This window comes from Aulostomus chinensis, chromosome 11 (genome assembly GCF_037954235.1).
Source record: "Aulostomus chinensis isolate RoL2024-O1b breed Wild chromosome 11, RoL_Achi_v1.0, whole genome shotgun sequence".
Lineage (NCBI taxonomy): Eukaryota > Metazoa > Chordata > Actinopteri > Syngnathiformes > Aulostomidae > Aulostomus > Aulostomus chinensis.
The window spans coordinates 17521246-17546591 of record NC_141330.1 but is presented as its reverse complement, the minus strand read 5'-3'; the positions used below and the strand labels follow the sequence as shown (position 1 = coordinate 17546591).

General features: G+C 40.8%; 1 protein-coding gene across 3 annotated transcripts in view; it reads left to right on the top strand.

Moving 5' to 3' along the window:
* dnah5 (dynein, axonemal, heavy chain 5) overlaps positions 1 to 25346 on the top strand; it is a 118451-nt gene that overhangs the window by 17796 nt on the left and 75309 nt on the right. For 2 of the 3 annotated variants that reach the window (XM_086218915.1, XM_086218913.1), the window contains 44 exons: positions 451 to 669; positions 836 to 973; positions 1332 to 1508; positions 1623 to 1736; positions 1838 to 1945; positions 2346 to 2468; positions 2735 to 2950; positions 3511 to 3537; positions 4429 to 4536; positions 4778 to 4863; positions 5053 to 5260; positions 5421 to 5534; positions 5617 to 5823; positions 6042 to 6122; positions 7311 to 7401; positions 7704 to 7849; positions 9219 to 9396; positions 9606 to 9860; positions 10024 to 10217; positions 10447 to 10540; positions 11043 to 11185; positions 11380 to 11456; positions 11549 to 11673; positions 11782 to 12017; positions 12131 to 12349; positions 12454 to 12516; positions 12722 to 12960; positions 13710 to 13857; positions 13937 to 14029; positions 14291 to 14490; positions 14579 to 14732; positions 15079 to 15242; positions 15318 to 15474; positions 15572 to 15784; positions 15894 to 16118; positions 16985 to 17157; positions 19136 to 19206; positions 19976 to 20083; positions 20218 to 20405; positions 22555 to 22749; positions 23910 to 24044; positions 24132 to 24239; positions 24638 to 24791; positions 24885 to 25031. In XM_086218915.1, the coding sequence (XP_086075041.1) occupies positions 451 to 669; positions 836 to 973; positions 1332 to 1508; positions 1623 to 1736; positions 1838 to 1945; positions 2346 to 2468; positions 2735 to 2950; positions 3511 to 3537; positions 4429 to 4536; positions 4778 to 4863; positions 5053 to 5260; positions 5421 to 5534; positions 5617 to 5823; positions 6042 to 6122; positions 7311 to 7401; positions 7704 to 7849; positions 9219 to 9396; positions 9606 to 9860; positions 10024 to 10217; positions 10447 to 10540; positions 11043 to 11185; positions 11380 to 11456; positions 11549 to 11673; positions 11782 to 12017; positions 12131 to 12349; positions 12454 to 12516; positions 12722 to 12960; positions 13710 to 13857; positions 13937 to 14029; positions 14291 to 14490; positions 14579 to 14732; positions 15079 to 15242; positions 15318 to 15474; positions 15572 to 15784; positions 15894 to 16118; positions 16985 to 17157; positions 19136 to 19206; positions 19976 to 20083; positions 20218 to 20405; positions 22555 to 22749; positions 23910 to 24044; positions 24132 to 24239; positions 24638 to 24791; positions 24885 to 25031 (6619 nt within the window). The remainder of the gene's footprint in view (positions 1 to 450; positions 670 to 835; positions 974 to 1331; positions 1509 to 1622; positions 1737 to 1837; positions 1946 to 2345; positions 2469 to 2734; positions 2951 to 3510; positions 3538 to 4428; positions 4537 to 4777; positions 4864 to 5052; positions 5261 to 5420; positions 5535 to 5616; positions 5824 to 6041; positions 6123 to 7310; positions 7402 to 7703; positions 7850 to 9218; positions 9397 to 9605; positions 9861 to 10023; positions 10218 to 10446; positions 10541 to 11042; positions 11186 to 11379; positions 11457 to 11548; positions 11674 to 11781; positions 12018 to 12130; positions 12350 to 12453; positions 12517 to 12721; positions 12961 to 13709; positions 13858 to 13936; positions 14030 to 14290; positions 14491 to 14578; positions 14733 to 15078; positions 15243 to 15317; positions 15475 to 15571; positions 15785 to 15893; positions 16119 to 16984; positions 17158 to 19135; positions 19207 to 19975; positions 20084 to 20217; positions 20406 to 22554; positions 22750 to 23909; positions 24045 to 24131; positions 24240 to 24637; positions 24792 to 24884; positions 25032 to 25346) is intronic. The other variant, XM_086218914.1, reaches the window with a different exon arrangement.

The following is a 25346-nucleotide window of genomic DNA, read 5'->3' as shown; positions in this document are numbered from 1 at the left end:
AGATACTTTTTATTCAGTGAACTAAGTGAGTAACCTCCTAAAGCAAAAATATAAAAGATCATTTGCCTGAGCCAAAAACCTGGTGTGTTTGTACAACATATTGGTGCAATAATAATGGGAGGAAAAAATGCATGATTTTAGATTTTCCATGGATAATTTTACTTCAGTTTAAAATACCCTTGCGCATGTTCCTGACAATCTTTTAGACTTTTACTCTTGTTCACAGACTAATTTACCTTCTCTCCAGTGGGGGCACATCTCCTAAAATAAGCACTGACTGAATGTATTGTTGCTGAATTGTTGAAGTTGTAGAGTTTAGTTCAGTAATGGATGCTAGAGGAGACCAAAATAGAGATGCAGGGCTTACTGATACGTACATGCTTGGAAAAACAGAATGGTCAGTTAACTGTTAAGTTTTAATGTAAAATATGTGTCGCTGCCTTTATCCAGGATGTAAATTTCAATATGTTGGACACAACAGAGGGGGGTCTGTTAAAAAGTGTGGAACAGCTGCTCTCAGAAGTCTTTATACCTACACTGAGGAAGATGAACCACGGCTGGGGAGAGCTGGCCAGTTCCCAGGCTCAGACTGTCAAACAAGACTTCATATCATCGTTGGAAAACTTTGTGTCCGTTTTGGCCGGCGCACAGGAGAGCCTGCAAGAGAAGGTAGGAAACGCACACAATGGCACACATTCAGACCGAGTCTAACAGCTTTAACAACTGTTCGGTGGAACTGTCTGACAGAATTTTAGGGATATTTAGGGAACACACATACACGTTCAAAAACTATACACGCTGTAGCAAAATAAACCAAATCATGGCTTGTCTGTAGGTTACTTTAAAAGAGTGTGACACTCTTGACCTGCGAATGCTGAAAGGTCCATCAGACTACGTGACAGCAGCCAACAGCTCGGAGACTGTAGAGAAGGTGGAGGCCTGCATGAAAGAGTGGATTCAACAGATAGAGCAGGTAAGACATCCCACAGGTAAGAGAACACTAAACATTGTCTCACTCTTTTGAAACTTCTCATTGTTCTGCAGTGTTGTTAAATTTTCTAGAATGTAGGAGGTGATAAGAATATCACATTTTGATCAAGGTTTTCAGTTATCAGTTGAAGTCGACCGTCTCCATGACTGGAAATGTGTTCAAGATGTCGTGAAGACAGAGCAGCCAATGTTCAGAATGTGATTTCCTTCATGAGTTGTGACACAAGTCTATTTACATTTAAATAATTCAAGAAGGAAGAAAAATTATTCCAATAAAATCAGATATGAGACTAAGGATAAACGAATGACGTTTGAATGAGTCCAATACCGCTGTTCTCTAGGTTCTAGTGGAGAGTGACCAGCTAAGGAAGGAAGCCGATGACCTGGGTCCACGGGCTGAACTGGACCACTGGAAGAAACAAATGTCCCGCTTCAACTACCTTCTGGACCAACTTAAGAGCCCTGAAGTCAGGGCTGTCCTGGGTGTGCTGCTGATGGCTAAATCTAAAATCATCAAGGTTGGACATCATTTGATTGTTGTGACTTGTGCAGTCTCACTGTTTCCACACTTCCATTTGTCATTTTAGCACATTTTCATGTTCATTGAGGTTTTTTTTTCTTCCTCACTCTAGCTGTGGAAGGAACTGGACGCAAGGATCACTGTTGCAGCCAATGAGGCCAAAGACAATGTCAAGTACCTCTACAGCTTAGAGAAGTTCTGTGACCCTCTTTATAACAGTGACCCTGTAAGACACATTGTTTATTTACTTGAAGGACATAATACCGATCACGGTCACGTTCATGTTTTGAGGTGACTTAAGACACATCCGTCCCTGTTTCACACCAGGTGTCGATGGTTGCTGCGATCCCAGGTCTGATCAACGCCATCAGGATGATTCACAGTATCTCTCGCTACTACAACACATCTGAGAAGATTACATCACTGTTCATCAAGGTGAGAGGGGATGGTTGCCTTTGCAGTATCATGAAGCTGTTACGCTACAACCTGGATAATGAAACATTTTCACATGTTTGTGTTTCTATGGATGAATAAAACTGAACCATTATACGCTGCAACTTTTCTTTAAAGGGCATAATTACATTAATCCAGCTTGATTAACAGGAGTCCTTCACAAAGGACACATTTTTACTTGTAATATTCATGTGTACAAAATCACAAGGTCAATTAATGAATGAAAGGCGTGAATGAAATGAAATATTACATGACTCACTGGCTGTAGCACAGCACTAAAGCAAAATAGCGCTGTCACCTTTGGCATCTTAGCTCAGGATAATGTGCTTGAATATTTAGTTATTGAAACGATATATTTATATAACCATAACTTCATTTTTAGGTGACGAACCAGATGATCACAGCCTCCAAGGACTACATCACCAATAATGGCTGTAATTCAATATGGGACCAGCCTCAACATGTTGTCACAGAAAAAATCCGTGCTGCCATCCAACTGAATCAGGTACCTTTTGGCACCATGACGCACGTTTTATTTGTAACGTAAATTAATTATTTGTCGTAGTTTTAAGTTTCAATTCTTAAGAAATGTGGTATCTGTGAATCATAGTGAAGTTTATTTATTTCTTTTTATAGGATTTAACAGTCATGTGTTTACAGTTTTTCACCAAAAATGTTTTCACGCTTTATGTAGACTAAGAAGCACTACCCTGATATGATTAATGGACCAAAAAAAACAAACTCTAACTTCTTCCATGCTTTGCCATCCAGGAGTACCAATATTATTTCCACAAGACCAAGGAAAAGCTGGCGCAGACTCCCACAGAGAGACAGTTTGACTTTAGCGAGACATACTTTTTTGGGAAGTTTGACACATTCCAGCGACGACTCCACAAGATCCTGGACATGTTCAGCACCATCTCCACATACTCTGTCCTTCAGGACTCAAAGATAGAGGGACTGGAGACTGTGGCCACCAGATTTCAAGTGAGTATATGCTTGGATATCATGTGAGGATATTTCAATATCACAGGACATTCCAGTAACTGATGAGATACTGCCATCAAGGTGAGCTTTGGTATCTGGCTGAAATTGAAGCTGCAAGCAGCAATAAGAGGGCACACATTGAATTGTGTTTTCTGTATGGAGGTGAAACCTGACAATATTTCAATTTTGCACGAAGGAACAGACTAAAGGGGCTTGTAGACAGGACGTGGTATTGGCCACGCTTTGGCACTAGGTATACTAGGGGGTACTTTCTTTCAGTTTATGTCTTCAACATACAGTTTACTGAAAGTCAAAAGGAGCTTACTTTTTTTTTTTATTTACAGAATCGAAACCTGAGATAAATCGAACTAATCAAAAGGCAGTGAAACTCTAGAAGTGAATTTGCTTTTATTAATGAGGAACGTTATTTTGGTTTGTTTTTTTCACATGGTTTCCAAATCCTACAAAATAATGAGCTGGACTACTTGAAGTTGTTGTGTAGAAATTTTCTTCTCAGTAATGTGAGCTTTTTGTTTGTGTCTGCTTCCATGAATGTACAGACCACAGACATGCATGGAAAATGGGAGGTAATTTCTCACCATCTTCTTCTCATTGTCATGGAAGACATCAGGCTACGTTAAAGAACATGGATGTGAAAAATGCTCACGACATAACAACAAGACAATACTAACAGCATGACGCATGGAACCAGCATATCAGTTGTTCCTGTGAGATACTGTATGATGTTCACAGGAATTTAATAGCAAGGGTTTGCATGCTGTTCAGTTCCCATCAGTCCTTTCACAGCCAAGATAAGCAGACTGAACAGGATCGAAATACATTGTGTGTGTAGCTCTCCTGCTGACCACAGAGCTGCAACTATGAATCGATCAATCAATAAATCCATCAAAAGAAAAATAATCTGCAGCTATTGCAATAACCGCTCAATCGTTACAGTATTTGTTCAAGCAAACATTTACCACATTATCTTGATCCAGACTTAAATAAGAGCGTTTGTTTCTTTTTTTCCCCATTTATAACGTAGTAGCATTTTGGAATGTTTGATGGTCGAAAGAAACGGTCAGAACTCTTTGGGCTCTGGGAAATTGTGATGACCATTTTCAAATTAACGTGACATTTTTCAGACTATACGATCAATCCTGAAAATAATCTTCTTATTTATTATGATAAAAAATAATTATGAGTTGCAGCTCTGTAGTGTTTTTTTTATTTACACTGTGATTATGCACTTTGTTGGATTCTTTGATTTTTTTTTTTTCAACGCTACTGTCACCTGGGAGTTCATCAGCTGACTGATACAAGTTAAACGTCGCTGCGTAATATCAATTTACAATCTGGAAAATAGTTGGTCAAAGAAACTGAATTAAAGCATAATTCAGTTTCTTTGACCAACTGGCCTAGTTTTTATTGCAGTAAATTGTCTTTTTCATTTGTGCATGTACACGTTTGTGTGACAGGCTATTGTGCAGAACATGAAGAAAAAAAATTACAGCATTCTGGACCAGAGAAGAACTGATTTTGATTTAGACTATGAGGAATTCTGCAAAGGCACCTCTGAGCTCCATGTAAGTGGGTTACATTTTTTTGTCTCTAGTTCACTGCACCGTATTATGAACAACCCTGCACACACAACAAGTGTGTTCAGTTGTTATGATGGATGAGGGCTCTCCTCAGGTTGACACTCTGTGGGATTTACATGAGGTACAACACATTAAAGCCATTTGTTGTCGCTGGATTTTTTGTCATTTCTTTGTACAAATTCCATGTTAATGTTGAATTTTTTTTGGGGGGGGGGTGTGGTTCCAGGAGCAGCTGAAGAACTTTATGGATTGCACCTTTGAAAAAATTCAAAACACAGAAAGAGCTTTAAATGTGCTGAAAAAGTTTGAAAGGTAGTTCCCCGTTCATCATGTTTTTACACCTCATGCACTTGTGCAGTGTTTACGATTACAAGCCCATCATTAATGTTGTTTGTTACATCCGAGACCTTTATTGTTAGAACAGTTTATCCCCCTCACAAATCACTTTCATCATTTTATTTGCTATTATTCACCTAATATATCTATGTTAATGAACAACAGACTAGGCATCCCTGACCTTGGCATCGATGAGAAGTACCAGCTTATTCTCCAGAACTATGGCCGCGATATTGAGATGGTTGCCCATATCTACTCGAAGCAGAAGCTGAATCCCCCCATCGATCGGGACCTGCCCCCAGTGTCGGGCCAGATCATGTGGGCTCAACAGCTGTACACCAGGATCCAGGGTCCCATGGACCTCTTCCAGCAGGTAGTATCGAAAATATTCCTCCCTGCAACAAATTGAAGAAAAGGAAGAAATTGAAGCTGCTCCGTGTTACTTCTATTTTTAACAGTAGTGTTAGTAGAATATAATCTAGCAAACCAAACGGTACCACTTTATCCTGTGACTTGTTGTTTTCTTTGTTCAGCATCCAGGGGTTCTTTCCACACCAGAAGCCAAGAGGATCATCAGGAATTACAACAAGGTGGCGAGGGTCCTGCTAGAGTTCGAGATGCTTCACCATCACAACTGGATGAAGCAGGTAGGACAGAGGACAGTGATTGGAGAGCATTTCAGATGTACCTAAATAAAATATGGACATCTCTGTTCTCCCCTAATTGCAGGTGGAGAAGGCCAGGGTGGGCCTACAGGCCTCTTTGCTGGTCAGATCTCCAGAGACAAGAGAGCTATATGTCAACTTTGACCCAGAGATTTTGACCCAGATCAGGGAGGCCAACTTGATGACCAGGTTACATTTGGAGACCCCACCTTTTGCTGCTCTCCTGCAGCAAAAACAGGATACCCTCCAGAAGAACTATAACAAGTTAAAGGTAGATACGCACACTCACTCACTCACATACACACGCACACACACACCCACAATGACCAGGCCAGTGTCTACACCCTTTTCCTTTGGAGCCATAAAATAGTCACAGATGTAAAATAGATGTGTGATTCAATTCAGAAGCAATGCTTGGAGCACTACCAAAGACCAATGATTGTTGTCTGGTATGAGTGAATAAGGGAATGTTTGCTCATCTCTTTCCAGTTGATGTTGAGTGAGAACACCAGAGTGCGGTCAAAGATTCAGAACGCTTTCGAGCAGCTGGCCACGCCGCATGTAGCCAAGGTGAGAAGTGATCTGGACGTGTTTTATGTTGGGTTTTATTTGGAAAAATAAATTAAAAACTAAATGTAATGCAGTATAAATGTATATAAAAAACATGAATTAGATTGAGATCATATTTTTATATTGTATTGTATTCGACTTTTATTTTTTTAGTTTATGTAAATATTTCTGCTCATTTTATTTCATGACATCTATGAATGTACTGAATATAGAATAGTTTGGGGCTCCAAACAGGAAAAGCTACAATGTCAGAACTGATCAGCTATGACCTCTGGGTGCAACAGCCTACATTTTTGTGGCGGTTGGTTTAGATAGTGAAATTAAAGGGAAAAAAACAATTGGCATTTGATGATATAGTGCAATTTAGAGGATGCTGCTACTTGGTGCAGTGACTTGAGTGCTAGTGAGAATGGAGACAGAGGCACAAATGAGTTTCTCCTCAACTCTCATTGGACCTACAATATAAAAGTAATTCATCCTTGAGCTCAAGGAGGAAGTGAAAAGATTTTGGTGTTCAAAGACAAAGGACACTGGTTCCTCAATTGGAAGCGATATTTTCTCCAATTCTTAATACAGAAAACTTTTAGGGAGTTTTTTTTTTAATTTTTAAAATTTGGCTCAAACTTCCACTGGGACTCAAAAAACTCCAAATTTTGGAGGATCAGTGGTCAAAGGTCAGTGCTACCTCATAAGATCACAACATCTCCAGAACACTGTGAAGAAATTTCTTAGATATCACACAAAAGTCTACTGAGGCTCAAAAATGTCCTTAAAAAAAAAGCACTGGTCGTCAAAGGTCAGGGTCACCATGACACACACTCATTATGGAACCATCCCACCACCATGAGGTATTTCTAGTTTCTGACTTTCTTTTATTTCTTTTTTCCCATTAATCATACAATTGTAATTGGAAACTGATGAAACATCTCACATCTATTTTTTTTTTATTACTTCATTGTTATTTTAGAAGTGGATTAAAAAGTGCTCTCTTCAAAAACCTTTCTTTAGAATTTTACAGAATTGCTCTCTGCATCTACAAAAGCCGATGTTTCAGTTTTCTTTTCTTTTCTTTCCCCCGTTTCCCTGAATATGCAAATCTACCACATTTGTCTCCAGAATTAGCCAGAAGATTTCATGATTCAGCTGTAACTGTGCAGTGTCCATCACCACACATGATTGCATTGACAGGTGGATGAAGCTATACAGCCGGGTTTGACCTCTCTCAACTGGACATCATTGAATGTAGACAAGTACCTTCACCGCATTGACAAGGCTTTAGGTAGGTAACATTCCTGTAGATCAGCATGTGTTGTTTGCATTGATTTATCATTCATATGTGTTAAAACATGTAAATGTTCGTGTTGTGATAGATTTATACATTCTGTTCTTCTGTACACATTGTGTCAGGTTTAAGTTCTTTACTGGTTTATAGTCACCTCCCCTCTTTCCCCATCTCTCTCTCTCTCACTCACACACACACACACACGCACGCACACACACACACTCCCTGCCTTCTCCTTTCATTCCATTTCTGTCTGTCTGTGTTTGTCTCAGTCTCTAATCCTCTTGTGTCTCATCCAGTGGACCTGGAGCTGCTGATGGACAGAGTGAACGACCTGGTGGAGTTCAGGATAGATGCAGTGCTGCAGGAGATGAGCAGATCTGCTCTGTGTGTTCTCCCAGAAGATGAACCAGTCTCCTGTGAGGAGTTTGTACAGACCACCAGGGTAAATACACGCAAAGTCCCTCTACACAAAATGAGCTGAAATAGTTTGTGTTGTTTAGTTTAATAATCCAAACCCTTACATTTTTTAACAAAGCATCCATGACCTTCATTGTCTCATTTTACGGAAAAAAATGTCAGGATGTCGATATTGTGTGAGCGATATGGTACTTGGAGTAAGACATGAATAAATTGTATACAGAAAGTCAGCTCTTACACCTAATCAAAGTGATGAATATTTGCTTCTGAGGCAGCAACTTTTATTGTGATGGCAGCAATTCGATGTCTTTACATTGATGTGTATCATTTAGAGCCACAGGTCATTAATCATGATGTATTTGTGTAATTGAATATCTGTTAAATGAATAATATCACTCACTGCAGCCAGAGCAACATACTCCATATTACAAGGATGCCACATTGACTCATAAGAGCCCTAGGTGTTCCAATCCTCTGTAGAAATTGTAGGTATTAGCTGATCGTGTTGTGATCGGTCCTCATGCCGCCCCCTTTACCCTGACGGTCAATTAGGATGAAATTCGGCTCAACTTTGAATAGAGCCATGCAGCTCAAAAATATCCAATTGAACTGTACAATGTATGCCCAGCTTACATCCTGGTAGATGCTTCTTTTGTGTTGAGACTATATACGTGTTGAAAATAGGAAGACTCTAGGACATTTTAGGATTGTAAGATTCTAAGACATAAGACAAATTTTCAATATATGCCACTATTAACCCTTAACTATGATTTCTTAAAATGATTTATTAAGCTTGGCCCGTAATACATATTTTTGTACTGTTCTCACTTTAATCCCAGTATCCACAAAAAGCTTAGTTAACTTTTAATTAGCACATAATCAAGCCTTTATTAACCTCGTAAGGCATTGTTCTCACTAGATCCCACAGTTGCAAGAAGTTTAACTGTAAATACTCACTTTAAAAAGCATTCTTAAGATTTAATAAGACTTTACTCTCACTTCAGATCTGGTAGCTGCAAAAAAATCTTAACATTTTAACATGCACACATTAAAGGATTTTTTTTTATCCTTAATTAAGGCACAATTTGTTCTTGCTTAAATCTGATTGCTGCACAAAGCTTATTTAACTCTAAATAAGTGCGTAGATAATAAAGGCAACAAAAAGGCGTTGTTTATCACTGACATTTAAAGTACTGTTATGGCTTATTTACTTAAAATAAATGTTTACGATTATTTGAAACTTACTAACACATAATGTGCATTTTATAAGGATTTTTTACCCATAAATTACTGCTTACCACACTCAGCTAAGTAGGAGGTGTTACCTAGGAGCCCCTTGTCAAACTCCAGTGCTAACGCTAAGCTACAGTGTGCCTTATGTGCCGTGTGTGCAGGACTTGTGTATAAAACAAGCCCAGAGTCTCCACACTAAGAGTTCTTTAGTGGAGGAAGCAGCGAATGAACTGATCAACATGCTGCTGGAGTTTGACCACAATCAGAGAGATGAGGTGGAGAGGATGGATGAGGAAAGCTTCACCGAGGGCAAGAACGTCGAGCATCTGGACAGCGAAGGTATCACATGTTCCTTTGAAGCTCAAATAGAACAGGATAGAAGGTGAAGCACGCTACAAGGGAGAATAACTGTAAAATTGTTAATTGTGGCCTACACCATTAAATCACAAGCTATGTACCCAAATTCTGATAGAATTTTTCTAAAGTTAGTCTCTACTGCCATGGTAGAAGGAGGGATTACTGTAAATGTGTCATTTCCTGTGCCCCAGGTGATGACGAGGGCCGCTCAGGAGGTCGTCTCTTCTCTAGAAACACCTTGGTCCCTCCCGCTAGTGTTGGTCCATCCTCTCCTTTAATGAGGAGGAAAAAGAAGAGGGACCTGATGGAGGTGATGGAGGAAGAAGCACAGGTGCTACTGTCACATTTCAACCATCGAAATGTCGATGCACTTCTCAGATTGACCCGCAACACCCTGGAGATGTTACGCAAGCGCATCCATGCCTCCTCAGTTACACATTTCCTGGGTAGGGATTGTGTTACCAACAGTTTACTTTCAGTGTTTTTGATTTTCAGTCTTCCTATCAACAAACCCCATACCAGCTTCCATAAATTTCAGCTTATAAGATTGATTTTATTTGTTGTATGTCTGTTTTCATGTTTATCGTCGATCATGTTATCCTCCTGAAGCAGACAAGGATTCCAGTTGTATGAAGTACAGTGGCCAGCAGGCAATCTTCAGGGTCAATGTGACCCTCTCTATTCCTAACATCACCATTGTCCCAGCTCTGGAGGAGGTCCAGCAGGCTCTGAACCGGGCTGTGGAGTGCGTGGTCAGTGTCAGCAAGGGGGTGGGCCAGTGGAGTAAAGAGAGAATCTCAAAGGTGGGTGTGATTTAGATAATTCTTAGAGAGAAGCTGTCTATGATGAAAAAACACAAATAACATATTAAAGATTATTGGCTCTCTAAAATGAATGTGATAAATGATGTGTTTACAGTAAACACACAGAATGAGAAGAAACACTCATAGAACCGCATATGATTTAAAAGCTTACTTTTCTTGATCAGCTGTGTCTGTAGAGCTTTCCTCATGCGTCTTTGTTCCCTTGCAGAGAAAAATGGTGGAGAGACGAATGGCCGCTCTGAAGCAGGACACTTCTGAGAGCGAATCAGAGGATGGAGCCACAACATACCGGAGCCTAGCTGGTATTATTACAATCCTGTGTCCAATAACATTAATATTACACACAGCTAATACAACCCATATTCATTTATATATTTCTTAAAATATTTATCTTGCAGGCCTTTTTCAACTGGATATTTTTAGCTCTTAACTGTTCCACAAATCCGTCCCCTAAGAGATACACACATGCTGTTCCTTGTGGTGGTAACACAGTGTTTTAAACTTACATAAAACATGTAATCCCCTCTTTTTTTGTGAATATGTTTTTCTGTATCCAGTAGAGTTAAATTATTTCTTGCTTTGTACCTTATTTGTGAAGTTTTGTGTTCCCCCTGAAACATATACGTCAAGGTATTTGGCAACAAGTTAAAAAAAAAACGTTTTTGTAGTAATACGCGCAGTGACTGTAGGATACTTTCACAGTAACTCCAATATGGAAACGTAAGTGTACAAGCCTTAAAGTACAGCTGCATGTGCAGGTTTATAGGTACACTTCAGAGTAATAGAATCATGTGTCCTTTCCAGACGGCAGCAGTTCTGACATTTCAGCATATGTGATCCAAGCCCTTCCGTTCCAAGCCAGAAACTACTATAAGAGCATTTCTGAGAACAAGGAGATCATCAAGCTGGCCTCTGTTCTCAGCACCTCCATTAGCTCCAGCAGAAAGGTATGCTCTCTTCTTTCCTTTTAACAGGTACTTAAAGCCCCTCACTGCACATGAGCTCGGTAAGGGGGAAAAGAAAAGAAAGAAAAACGGATCAAAATCTATATTGTGCATTTTCACCACTGATTATCAATTCATCCAAAATGTTTTAACGCCCTTTTTTCTCCTATTTAATTCCTGTCTAATGTACCATGCAGGATGTGATGCATGCTCTTGACCATTTCAGTCGCTACCATCACATTTGGAGAAAGGACCGTGATGACACCATGCAGAAGTATGATCACAGGAATGACTAATGAACATACAGTATATTTTCATAGACAGACTGTTTCGAAGGGTGCAAATTTTTGTTTTTGATTTTTCCAGGTTCATCCAGGCCAGTCCCTTGGTGTCAGAGTTTGAGAGCCAGATCCTGTACTATCGAGACCTGCAGATTGAAATCAACTCTGAGCCAGAGTACATCACTGTAGGAGCTTTAGCTCTACTCACAGGTTCGATTGAGTTGAGAATATTGTTCCTTACTGCTGAGATTAAGAGGCATATTCTCTAAAAATATACTCACAGAAATGCATTTATGTTTTTCCATTGTTCTGTGTCAGTGGATCTGAAGATGTCCCTCACTTCTGAAACCAAGAACTGGATGGTGGACTACGGGCGGTACTGTAACAGGAAGTATCACTCAGAGATGGAACAGATCTTTGGCTTTATTGATGAAGCAGGGAAGAAACTGAACAGGCAGATAAAAGACATCGATGATATTCGCATCGCCATGGCAGCGCTCAAGGAGATCAGAGAAAACCAAATATCATTTGACTTTAAAGTCAGTCCCATAGAGGTAAAGAGCAGCAGTATCCCTCTTCCACTTCAATCCTCTTTTCATACATGATAAATGAATGCTGTATCTGTAGATTTCAAATCTGCAACCTTCCTGTTTTCTCACCCATGCAGGAATCTTATGCCATGTTGCACAAGTACGAGCTCTCTGTGGCAAAAGAAGAAGCAGACAAGGTGGATACGCTGCGTTACATGTGGGAGAAGCTGCTGTCCAGGAGCACAGAGGTACAGAACGAGCTGGTGGCCCTGCAGCCCAACTTCAAAGGAGAGCTGCTCAGCAACATGGAGACATTTGTGGAAGACTGTCAACACTTTTACAAGGACTATGAGAAGGTGAGAACAGAGAGCATGCTAACGCGCTCTGGTTCAGACAACTCTATCATTTACAGTATTATAAATCATTTGAGTGGAAATACACTCTGCTGTCTCTGCTTTAGGATGGTCCAATGGTGGTGGGCTTGGCTCCCCAGGATGCCAGCGATAGACTCATCATGTTCCAGGTATGTCTCTCAAGGTGTGATTACGATGAAGGTTTGTCTGTCAGTTAAATGAGAATTGTCCCTTTTTCCAACTTGTTTTTTACAATATTTTCATATAAGTTACTGAAAATATTCTGCAAAAGTACTTGATTACACTAAATATGAAAAAAAATTACAAAAAAGCAACATTTTGACGACATTATATTTTGTTATTGTTCGTCCTCAGAATCGATTTGACAACCTGTTCAGGAAGTACATCACTTACACAGGCGGGGAGGAGCTGTTTGGACTTCCTGTTACCCAGCATCCTCAGCTGTTGGAGATAAGAAAGCAGCTGGCTCTGCTACAGAAGCTGTACGGCCTTTACAACAATGTCATTGAAACAGTTAACGGTTACAATGACATCTTGTGGGCTGACATTAACATTGAGAAGATCAACGATGAGTTACTGGACTTTCAAACGAGGTGAGAAAGTTAATTTACTGTACCGAAATGGGAGTTGAGCTACAATGAAAATGAAAGATACAAGATATGCTTCCAGGAAATATTGGAACCAGTAAACAGGACTCTGCCAATAAACTGTTTTTCTGATTGAATTCATGCTGTATTGTTGCTAAAGGGAATGATTAACTGTCAATTTTGAGGACTAGATGAAGAACCACCGCCCTGGGTCACAGGAAGATGAGAAATATTGAGAAAAAATGAAATTATTTTGATTCGTCTGTTTCTGTCAACATCACCTCTTTCTTGGCCTGATGCAAAAGCTGACCTGGAGTTTTATACACAGGATAATATCAAATAAAGTACTGCATGACTGTGCGGTCTGAAGGATTTTAATTTCACCATTGTCTGTAATTTGCTGGAAGAGGAGGCTCATATAATAAAAATTAAAATATTCTATTTAGAGGGATTGTAGTTTTCAGTATTTCTCCTCTTGTTTTCTCCATGTAGTCTGAACTAAGTTGAAGGTTGTACGTTAGCAGTTATGAAGGCAGTATGTGCTGATGGAAGGGCTGAAGGAGACAGGACGAATTCTTCCTCTGGCACAAATACTGTCTGTCAGTTTTAGAAGTGTTACTTTGGGGTCTGGCTACATGATGCAACAGTGTCAGTGGAGGAAGGAATTATCCTTGAGGATACACTCATCTTCTCTTCTGTAGTTTGGAAGACAGTTAATGACTTTAATTGATAATTGTAATCATTTTTACCTCAAGATGCCGCAAGCTGCCTCATGCTCTAAAGGAATGGCGAGCTTTTCTGGACTTGAAGAAAACCATCGAGGACTTCAGTGAATGCTGTCCCCTGCTGGAGCTCATGACCAACAAGGCCATGATGACACGCCACTGGAAGAGAATAACTGAGGTCAGTGAAAGTGAGCCGCTAGTAAACTCGTGGCAGGGGAGACCCTCGTGTCCTGACCCAACCATCTCTCTGTGATCAGTTGACCGGTCATACCTTTGAGGTGGAGACTGACACCTTCAAGCTTCGGAACATCATGGAAGCTCCTTTGCTCAAGTATAAAGAGGAGCTTGAGGTAAGAATGAACAGTGGTGTCTTAGAAGGATAGATAAGCATGTTTATGCACTCAGAGATGCGTCCCTCCGCCACAATGAGCCGAATCCAATGAATGACGTTTCCAATAAAAAGCATTTGTGAATTGTTTGATTCATTGGTTTCTCCTTTATCATTTGTGGCAATCATCACACCCTTGATATATGCAGCATACTGACTTGTAATCATCCCCCTATTTGGAATGACTGCAGTGTCTTCCCAATTTTTGGCATGGCCCATATAGGACATTTGCATCAGTGCAGTGAAAGAGCGGGACATTGAGCAGAAGTTGAAGCAGGTGATCGCAGAATGGGACAACAAGACGTTCACATTTGCCAACTTTAAGACTCGTGGAGAGCTCCTGCTGCGAGGAGACAGCACGTCAGAGATCATCAGCAGCATGGAGGACAGCCTGATGATGTTAGGATCTCTCATGAGCAACAGGTATGTCTATGTTGGTCCTAATTATTAGGATTTTAGCGAGACTTTACGAGCTGCCACAACCTATATGATGATGTAACCTACTGTACAGGTACAACACGCCATTTAAAGGCCAGATACAGAAGTGGGTTCTGAATCTTTCCAACACCACTGATATCATTGAAAACTGGATGACGGTCCAGAACCTCTGGATCTACCTGGAGGCTGTGTTCGTGGGGGGAGATATCGCTAAACAGCTGCCGAAGGTAGATTACAGTGAATTATTATATTTTCTCATCCTGTGAAAAAGCTGAAATTATATGTTCATTTGATTTACACTCGTACAGCTTTTTATCTATATTAGCTATTAAGGCAATAAAGCCTACTTGTGAATATACTAGTGCAGTAGAAATGATGAAACTGGTACTGTATATGGTTAATTTGGAGCCTATTTAAAACAGCTTCCTGGTATAGAAATGAATGTATTTACCCATCAAGGACAGCACTGTTAGTTTTTTTAATCTTAGTTTAAATGCCAGTGAACTTCATTGCCTTGTGTACTGATCTGCCATTGCAGTATTTACCAAGCAAATTACTGATTTACTTCCCCAGGAAGCAAAGCGTTTCTCTAACATTGACAAATCCTGGGTCAAGATCATGATGCGGGCTCACGAAATGCCAAATGTGATACAGTCATGTGTCGGAGATGAGACAATGGGACAGCTGCTTCCTCACCTCCTGGAACAGCTAGAGATCTGCCAGAAATCACTTACAGGGTAAATAATACCTCAGCCAATGTGAGAGTTTGATAGTTTCCAGGTTTATAAGAATATCACCATGTTATTAAACAGCTACTTGGAGAAGAAGCGTCTGCTGTTCCCTCGTTTCTTCTTTGTTTCTGACCCGGCCCTGCTGGAGATCCTGGGCCAGGCCTCAGACTCCCACACCATCCAGGCCCATCTCCTCAATGTATTTGACAACATAAAATGTGTCCAGTTCCATGAAAAGGTAATCCTCCCCAGAGCTTTGCTTGGCTGAATGATCTAGGAAAAGCTTTGGTTATGGAATACAAACTGTGATAATAATCTCTAGAACCCCTCCTCAGATATATGACCGTATCCTGGCCGTATCATCCCGAGAGGGGGAGACTGTAGAGCTGGAGCATCCTGTCACAGCAGAAGGGAATGTGGAGGTTTGGCTCAATGCTCTGCTGAAGGAATCCCAGAGGTCTTTACACATGGTCATCAGACACGCTATCCAGACCATCCAGGACTCTGGCTTCCAGCTCATCAACTTCATCAACTCTTTTCCTGCTCAGGTAGCTCAAATGACTTACCCAAGTGCCATACTTGTGATGAACACCTTAAGAATATGATTTTGAATTCATGAATCAACAATTACACCTCCACCGATTGTGCTTGACCCAGGTGGGCTTGCTAGGTATCCAAACTATATGGACGAGGGACTCAGAGGAGGCCCTGACCAATGCCAGAGATGATCGCCGCATTATGGCTCAGACCAACCAGCTGTTCCTAGATCTGCTCAACACGCTGATCGACATGACCACCAGAGACCTGAGCGCTGTGGAGAGGACCAAGTATGAGACTCTCATCACCATTCATGTCCACCAGAGGGACATATTTGATGACCTGGTGAGTATGATCCTCATAGTTTCAGAAAGAAATGTTAGTCTGTTCTTCTACTGCTTATTCTAATTCTTTTAATTTCATTTCTTATCCAACACAAGAAGAAATTGATTTGATATAAATTAATTTTACAATACAGCGTGTAAACTATTTGGTTCATTTGACTAATTTCTTCAGGTTTTAGATGTATAATGAGCCGGATCTTGAAGAGTCGTTGGGTTCCAGGAGCCATTTACGTGTCTTTCTTAACAGAACTTAATGGCTGGTTGGTTGACTAGGCTTGGCTTTTATTATGGTGGCACAGACAATTCATCACTCAACATAGATCCCTTCTGTTAAAATAGCTTTTGATATTCTAGCTTGTCACCTGCAGAGTCTAAAGTTGTTCTCAAGTCTTCATTTGATAGCAGCCAAGTGACACTTAGACCCAGAAAAAAAGGCTGTTTTTGAATGTGCTTGTCTTTAAGATAAATAGAACATAAATGAATGGAATACATTTTCATAATTATATTTGTCTTGTTTTGTACCTTTGTATGTAATTTGCTGTCTTCCTCACCTTTTTTGCTAATATCTCTGGTTTCTCTTCTATCATCTTTTTGTCTTTTTATTTCATCTTTCTGCTGCCTCTTTTCACTCTGCTCCATAAACATAATTTTTCCTTAACTTGCATCTTTCGTGTTCTCCTCCTTAAACTTCCTTCCCCCTCATTTTCCTCCCATGGCCTCCTTTCTCTCATCTCTTCACCTGCTTCTCTCCCTCTTTTCATGATAACTTTCATTCTGTCAACTAATGCCCCCTCATACCCTCCCGCCCTCTCTTATTTTTCTCTCCACTCCATCCATCCTCCATCCTTTTCATCTTTCACCCACCAGTGCCGACTCCACGTCAAAACCCCCAATGACTTTGAGTGGTTGAAGCAGTGTCGTTTCTACTTCAATGAAGACTCTGACAAGATGATCATCAGCATCACAGACGTGGACTTTGTCTACCAGAATGAGTTTCTGGGCTGCACTGAAAGGCTCGTCATTACGCCGTTGACTGATAGGTAGGAGGACACATTTTAGGGCACACACACACCCTCACAAACATCATAATATCACACAGAAAAACACAGAAAAATATCTTTTAAAAAATGGGCAACCATGTCAAAACATTATTGGTTCCAACTATTGGCACAGATAACATTAATGTCACAGTTTGAGACGACTGAGAGACGCAGAGCACAGCTTCCTAACCACTTTACCGTCTTTTGGTTAAAGCACGTTCACACCTGGCGTCACAGGGCAGCCAGGTGGTGTAGTTGTTTACTAGTTTTCCCACCATCATGAGGGTCGGCATCTACAGACACAGTTGTGTCTGTGGTTTGGAAGCCAGGTGAGGGTTTGTCCTGGTTGCTGCAGTAGGATCTCGGGGTAGAATAGTATGATCCACCCACGCACTAAATCCCCCCCTAGTGAAACTCCTCACTGTGAGGTAAAAAACACCAAAAACAATAGACTCAATATGTATTGAAGGAGATGGCCAACCCCAGATCAGCAGATGGGGGTGGAGCAGCGACCAAGACAGCTTGCTGCTGTGTGCTCCTTAAGTCTTTTGGTAGCCGTCAGTGCTTGATGTAGGAAGTCATGATCAAATGTATTAATAGAATTCATTCACTTTAAACTGGGCGGCATGATATCCCGTATTATGAGTTACACCGGTGAACTTGACTGAAACAACCAACACTTAAGATTAGAAGTTGGACCAGCCAGACAGAAAACGAGTCTTGGGCTGATCATAACCTACTTCTACACAGATCGAATTAGGAAGTAAGACATCAAAGTCTACAGTGTTGAGATGTTTCTGAACACAAATCTTCATATCTGCTATATCACTAATAAGTTTATCATGCATTCATACGTCCTCTTCTACATAGCAGCCAACCAGAATGAGTGACGGGATTCAGACAACGCAGAGATGGACCATTTGGTTGGTTTTACTCATTAATAGGTTTTCATAGATAAAAGGAAAGAGGCAGTTTCTCTCAGCAGCAACATGCTATTGAATGTAACTGAACAGGATGTACCCTTGGTAACTGTCATCTCCGATGTAGTTGAAATGTTCTCTGGAACATCCATTCAAATATATAATGTGCACAATATCTGTGGCAGACTTGTAACTGAGCTGGAGGAGCAGAGAGGCCAGAAGAAAGCTTTGGGAAAGAAAGGAGTTCGAGGGGAAGAGTCGCTGCTGTTGCACAATGGTCATCACCTCTGTCACTGACACAGGGAGAGGAAGAGAGTTTAGACACTGATGGGGAGAGGAAGGGAGCCCGTGTCAGACATGCAGACATGGATCGAGAAATATGAGAAGAGACAGAGAGAAAAAACGATGAGACAAGGAGAGGGAGATGAGAAGAGACAGCAACAGGGAGGGAGCCACCAGCAGACATCTGACAGCAGCTCCACACAAGTGACGTGCTGGCCTCATGACTGAAGGCGTTAAGATTCCTCCCTGCCTCAGTCTCATTCCTAGTCTCCAGGTAGAATGTACTCTGCTGCTTCTCTGTTCTGTCAGTCACTGTTTTCACATCCTTCATCCTCCCTGTTATTGCATCAGGTTTGAAAAAGTAAAAGTGGAATTGGTGAGGCGAGGGCTCGGCAATGATTAAAAAAATTATAAAATATATGATTTGCTTACCATTTTTTAAGGACACATGCATATCTGCTACATCCATGATTTTATATCACATGATCGCAGTCATGCAGGAAAAAACGAGAATGGTAACCCTCTACTCATGTGTCAGTGAGCAGGACTCCTCTCCAGCTCCAATGGCTTCACCCTCCCTATGAGGGGTCCGATCACATTGCTATATTACCCATGAGAGGAAATGGATACAAAAAAATATAACCTTATTTTGCCAATTAACTTGAAGTGTGTGTGTGTGTGTGTGTGTGTGTGTGTGTGTGTGTGTGTGTGTGTGTGTGTGTGTGTGTGTGTGTGTGTGTGTGTGTGTGTGTGTGTGTGTGCGTGCGCCCTGGCAGGTGCTACATCACCCTTGCCCAGGCTCTCTATATGAGTATGGGTGGAGCTCCTGCTGGTCCTGCAGGAACAGGTGAGACTGACATTGTCAAAAACAGCTTGTGGCATAGTTAGATCTCTGTAGGATTCCTGGGATTCTTACTTTGGCTTTTGTATCATAGCTGTAAATAAGCTCTGTAAGTCTATGAGACTTAAACTTGTCGATCATTAACCAGTTTTGTGATTTTTGAAGCATATAACCACAACAACTCAAAATCACCACATTTAGCTTATTGCTTTCTGTTTTCCCACAATGGCATTTAATGTCATCTTTTTTTCAGCCACTTGTTTGCAATGACCATTTGTAAAAGGTATGAATTCTTCTAAATTCACGTGTGGACTCATTTTATGCCATAGACCAAAACATTTGAATATCTTAAGCTAGTGAAATACAGACCTTAGTTCAGGCATTTAACCAAAAACCCACTGGCTTTGGGACACTACTTGATGTGTAACAGTGCTGCCTTGTTTCAGGGTATGAGCACTCATATCTACACCACTGCATACAAAATTGACACAACATGAAATTTTAATATGTCCCGTTGATATTTTCTCGCTCCTAAAGTTTGATGTCAGACCAGCGTAAGAGTAATGTTAACATGATTTTCATTTTCAACAACAATGTCTGTACGATATTGCGTCCAACACCTTTCTGATGTTAAACTGCTGCCCGTTGTCAGCTGGCCTGCTTGACTTGGAGGATTCATTATCCCAAATGGTTGAAAAACCACGGGATTTGAATGATGTTACTCAGTCTACAAATTCATGAACTTGAGTTGAATCTAACCCTTGTGTTTTTGTAGGTAAAACGGAGACTACAAAAGACATGGGGCGCTGTCTGGGGAAGTATGTCGTGGTCTTTAACTGTTCTGACCAGATGGACTTCAGGGGCCTGGGAAGAATATTCAAAGGTAAGTGTCATGGAGGATATACAGTATGTTCTGCTTCAAAATGCTATCGCTCACAAGAGAACTACAGATAATTGTCAGATCAGAAATTAGGATTGTATCTTTAATCTATTTGCTTGCATGTGTGTGATTTGCAGGTCTAGCTCAGTCAGGGTCCTGGGGTTGCTTTGATGAGTTCAACCGCATTGAACTCCCTGTTCTGTCAGTGGCTGCCCAGCAGATCGCCATTGTGCTCACCTGCAAGAAAGAACGTCGCAAAAACTTTGTCTTTACTGATGGAGACAATGTGGAGATGAATCCGGAATTTGGAATCTTCCTAACCATGGTCAGTGCCATCACAGATCTTTAGTTGAAGCATTTGGGAAAGACTGTCGCAGTTTTATAGAACAGAAATGTCACAGGCTGATGCTGTGCAGATTTGATTACAGCCATGAGCTTCCTGGACATCCCAAGAAAACCCTGTCTTCTGAAATGTGTTTTATTTTTTGAAGCTGAACACAAATGGCACAGTTTAAGGAGATGTTATGCGGTTAACTGAACTGACCTGAACCACATCATGTTTTGTACAATGCTACTGATAATATGAGCCTGAGTCGATGATCTTTTTCTTTATACAGGAACACGTCACATTTTCTCTATAGCTCACTAACTGTATCCCAAATGACTTAATTAAAGAAAGAACAGGAGAATACTTCTCCCATATGGTAAGGGTGTGTGTGTGTGTGTGTCTGTGTCTGTCTGTGTGTGTGAGTGTGTGTGTGTTATATACAGTGACATAAATCAAAGGCGGGGTCTGTGGGGGGGGGGGGGGGGGTTCATGAGGGCTTTAACTAGCTAAAGGTACTGCAGTGAACCAAAATGATATTCCAGTATTACTTCAATAGGACCTATGATGCTTTTACTGATTTTTATATTTCACGTCACAGTGTCAGATATTAATATTAAATATGACCAAAGTTTCAAAGGATGAGATAAACTTATATAAATGTAGTCCCAGAGAGCAAAAGGGTCACGCTGCTTTAATATGAGGTGTCTACCAGTTTTCAGGGATTAAAGCCAAAAAAAAAAAAAAAATCATCTTGTTTTTCAGGCTGAATCATATCAGGGTCTCGGCACACAATCTGTTCTGTTTTTTGATTATGTTTCACCGTGGAATTTGATAGAAGTGAGCCATTCTAGCAAGACATGTTGAAAAGCTGCAGTATAATCATGTTTGGGAGGATTAGTTTTGTTACATCCATACCTTTTGATGTCATCTTTTACTTCCTCTTATTCAAGGAGTCTTCCTCCTCTGCTAAATAAGTGTGTGTGTGTGTGTGTGTGTGTGTGTGTGTGTGTGTGTGTGTGTGTGTGTGTGTGTGTGTTTATTTGTAGACAAAAACTCCAATAATACTGTGTATCAGTAGGTGTACCAGCCATAGGGAGATATTGATCTAGTTCCTTGAGTGGACGCTAACCCAAAACCAAAAGACCATTACTGCAAATTAAAGATTTTTTATATATGAATGTCAATATCACTTTATAAATTTTTATGTAAATAGCTAATACATCTACACAAGAATATCTGTGTTTGAACAGGTAAAAAGCCCACCTTTAAATGTTAACATGCCATTAGATGGATACAAGTCAGTGTGAACCTAAGATTAACAACAATATTTTTATGTAATTCTTTTGAAATAAAAAATGCATAGTTAAAACACACATTCATAAATACAATTAAAAATAACCCAGACGGTACAGGACACTAAATACACAGCTATTCTCTCTCTCTCTCTGTCTCACACACACACACACACGCACAGCACAGCACAATCGCACAATTGCACATCATAAATGTAAGCTTAAAAAAGGAGCAAGTGAGTGACACCACTAAGTTAAATATCAGTCAATATCAGTGAGAAGAGAGCTGAGCAGCTTCTGACAAACTTTAGAGGATTGTTTTGAAAGTCCTGATGGAGCTGCAGCTCCTGGTGTGGTTGGAGAGGGCATTTCATTGACTGGTTGCTTTTATACTGGCGCGCGCACACACACACACACACACACACACACACACACACACACACACAGAGCTGATTGCCCAAATGTGGTGCAGAGACATGGTTTGTCAATAATAAGTAGTTGTTGCCTAATCACCCTCACCCACCACCGTACTGCTGAGACACAGCATCTATCAATGGAGTTTAAAATCATCTCCTCGACGTATTGATAATAACAGGTTCCAGAGTATTAACTTCCCTCAACACCCGGATGGTATTGAGAAACTGCTGAAGAAGAACCAGTGTCTATACAGCAAATCTCTGCCTATCTTTGTTCCTTAGCACTTATTTTGAGATTGAGATGTTATAAATCATAGATCTTAGCACCTGTGCGTTTGTGTCATCAGAGATCTACTTTTTACTTCATAATTTTTCAGGAATGTTGTTCACATTTTCAATTTATTTAAGGTCTCTTTTTTCCTTCTCCCCTGTAATCAGAACCCAGGTTATGCAGGACGCCAGGAACTTCCAGAGAACCTGAAGATCAACTTTCGCACGGTAGCCATGATGGTCCCTGACCGTCAGATTATCATTCGGGTGAAACTGGCCAGCTGTGGCTTCATAGACAACATGGAGCTGGCCCGTAAGTTCTTCACTCTCTACAAGCTGTGTGAGGAACAACTCTCCAAGCAGGTAAGAACGCTAACACTTCACATGAAAAAAAAATCTGCTTTGGGAGTTAGCTGGTGTGTTGCAGTCTGATTAAATGATTTTATAGCTCAATATCACCGCAAGTATTTATGATAAAGCTGCACGTTTGGTCTCTAAAGCCTCATAAAGGCAGTTCAGTATCACACATCTGTGTGTGTGTGTGTGTGTGTGTGGGGGGGGGGGGTCTCTAAAATGTGTCCCCATGCACCTTTTAGTTTCTGAGCACTGCTGTGACTCAGCTATGAATTCAAAGAGCGCTGCAATTGCTGTCTTTCCTCTGACTGTCTAGTTTGCATTTTCCAAAACCATCTGAATTTGAGTGTTTACAGGCATAAGGCACAGACGGCGACTGTGGCACGAACGTCTGCATGGTTTTGCTGTCAAGATTACATTCATGAACATAAAATAAACCTACATGCAGACCTTTGAGTTTTACTATGGCTTAAGGGAAACAAGCCTCCTAATGATAAAATTGAATTCAAACCTGAACCCCAAACCTACCACAGATGTAGAATGGCATATTTTCTTTAAATTCATTGAAATTATACCATTAATCTAATGTAGATGCAGTAAAACCCAAAAATATTCTATGCATCTAGGTTAGATGTATTATTCTCAACCTATACTTTTGTCAGGAAAAATGTTTAAATTTCAGCTTAAAATTTTGCTAAGTGATTAATCAAAAAACAAAATGTTCACGCAAACCAGAAGCTCTAAAACTAATTGTTAAAACAGTGTTGAAATTCCTCAGCACAAACGTGAAGCCATGACTAACTCAGCTGAGACCTACAGCCATACCACGGGGAAAGACAGCAACAGTCTTTATGATTTCTTGTTTGAGTTTTCATGATCTATGCCTTTCTAACTCAGATGTACTGTAAAGAAGTTGATTTTAAGTAAGCCATGATTGTTTGTTTTTGTCCACTGACGCGCAGGACTTGATATTTGACTCGATATTTGATATCGCATTGAAGAATCCTTTCCCCGTGGGGTTCATTTTCAATGAAATCATCAAAGTTCTTCATGTTTGCAAGAGAAATTTACCGTCCTGTGCAGAACAGGACAAGTTGAAGGACAGAGAGTTTTCACACAGCTTTTTACAGATGATAAATGAATCTACACCGTTTACTGTGATTGTCCAGGTTCACTATGACTTTGGCCTGAGGAACATCCTGTCAGTGCTGCGAACGCTGGGAGCAGCCAAACGAGCCAACCCCACTGACACAGAGTCCACCATTGTTATGAGGGTCCTCAGGGACATGAACCTCTCCAAACTGGTCAGTCTCAATGAGAAAACAGAAACTGAAAATTCAAGCAATAACCCCTTAATCTTCTGTTTGTTTTTGCAAAAATGTACGCGTTAGATTGATGAGGACGAGCCACTCTTCCTGAGCTTGATTGAAGACCTCTTCCCAGGCATCATACTTGATAAGGCGGGCTACCCTGAACTAGAGGCCGCCATCGACAAGCAGGTTGGAGTGGGCGAGAAATGAGTGTCTGTATGTTGGGAGAGAGAGAGAGAGAGAGAGACAGAGACAGACAGAGAGAAAGAGAGATACATCTTTTATGTCAGTGCTAAATGCCTGAAGATATCACATCCCAGATGGATTACCACAGCATCATTTGTCAAAGTAGCAGGAGAGAAAATAGAAAGCACGAGATGCAGTAAATATCTATAAATTACAGTATTCTCATGTGTTTTTCATCCCTGTACTGTAATGCATGATTTATTTGTGGCAGTAACCCTGTGCCAGTGCAATAATACAACAACTGATCCAGACGTTTCGACATCATCCGAGACACATCCTTCTACTCTGTAACACTGGACACACTGAAGAGCTGAGATACAGCTATTTCCTCTGTCTCTCAGGCTGAGGTGGCAGGTCTGATCATCCACCCATCCTGGAAGCTGAAGGTCATTCAGCTTTTTGAGACTCAGAGGGTCCGACATGGCATGATGGCCCTGGGCCCCAGTGGGGCCGGGAAGTCCACCTGTATACACACACTGATGAGAGCAATGACAGGTGCAAAGACTTTTAAGAGATGCAGGTTTTGGTTGTTTTTTTTTAAGCATACTGGTATTATACTGTCTCATATCTGTGTCACGGTCTTCCCAGAGTGTGGTCAGCCTCACAGGGAGATGCGCATGAACCCCAAAGCCATCACAGCCCCTCAGATGTTTGGCCGACTTGATGTGGCTACAAACGACTGGACTGATGGCATCTTCTCGACTCTCTGGAGGAAAACACTGAGGGCAAAGAAAGGTCAGGAAACATTTGCTCATTGAAATGTTAATCATATATTGTTTAACTTATTGGATCATTTGCCAATTATGCTCTGTCTACCTTTAGATGTGCTCTACATAAGCTAGATACATGGTTCCTGTGTACATGGCAACTCCAGCAGTGAGGTTTTATAACTATATCCTCTCTGCTGAGCATTACCAGAAGAGAGAAAATGAGAGACAAACATAAGTGGATCTCTGCAGAGTTAAGAATTGAGTCCTCAAATGATTCAAGAGTACTCCTGGTGGTCTTGATGTTTCTTAGTCCAACTTCTGTTATTTTGTTGCAGCAAAG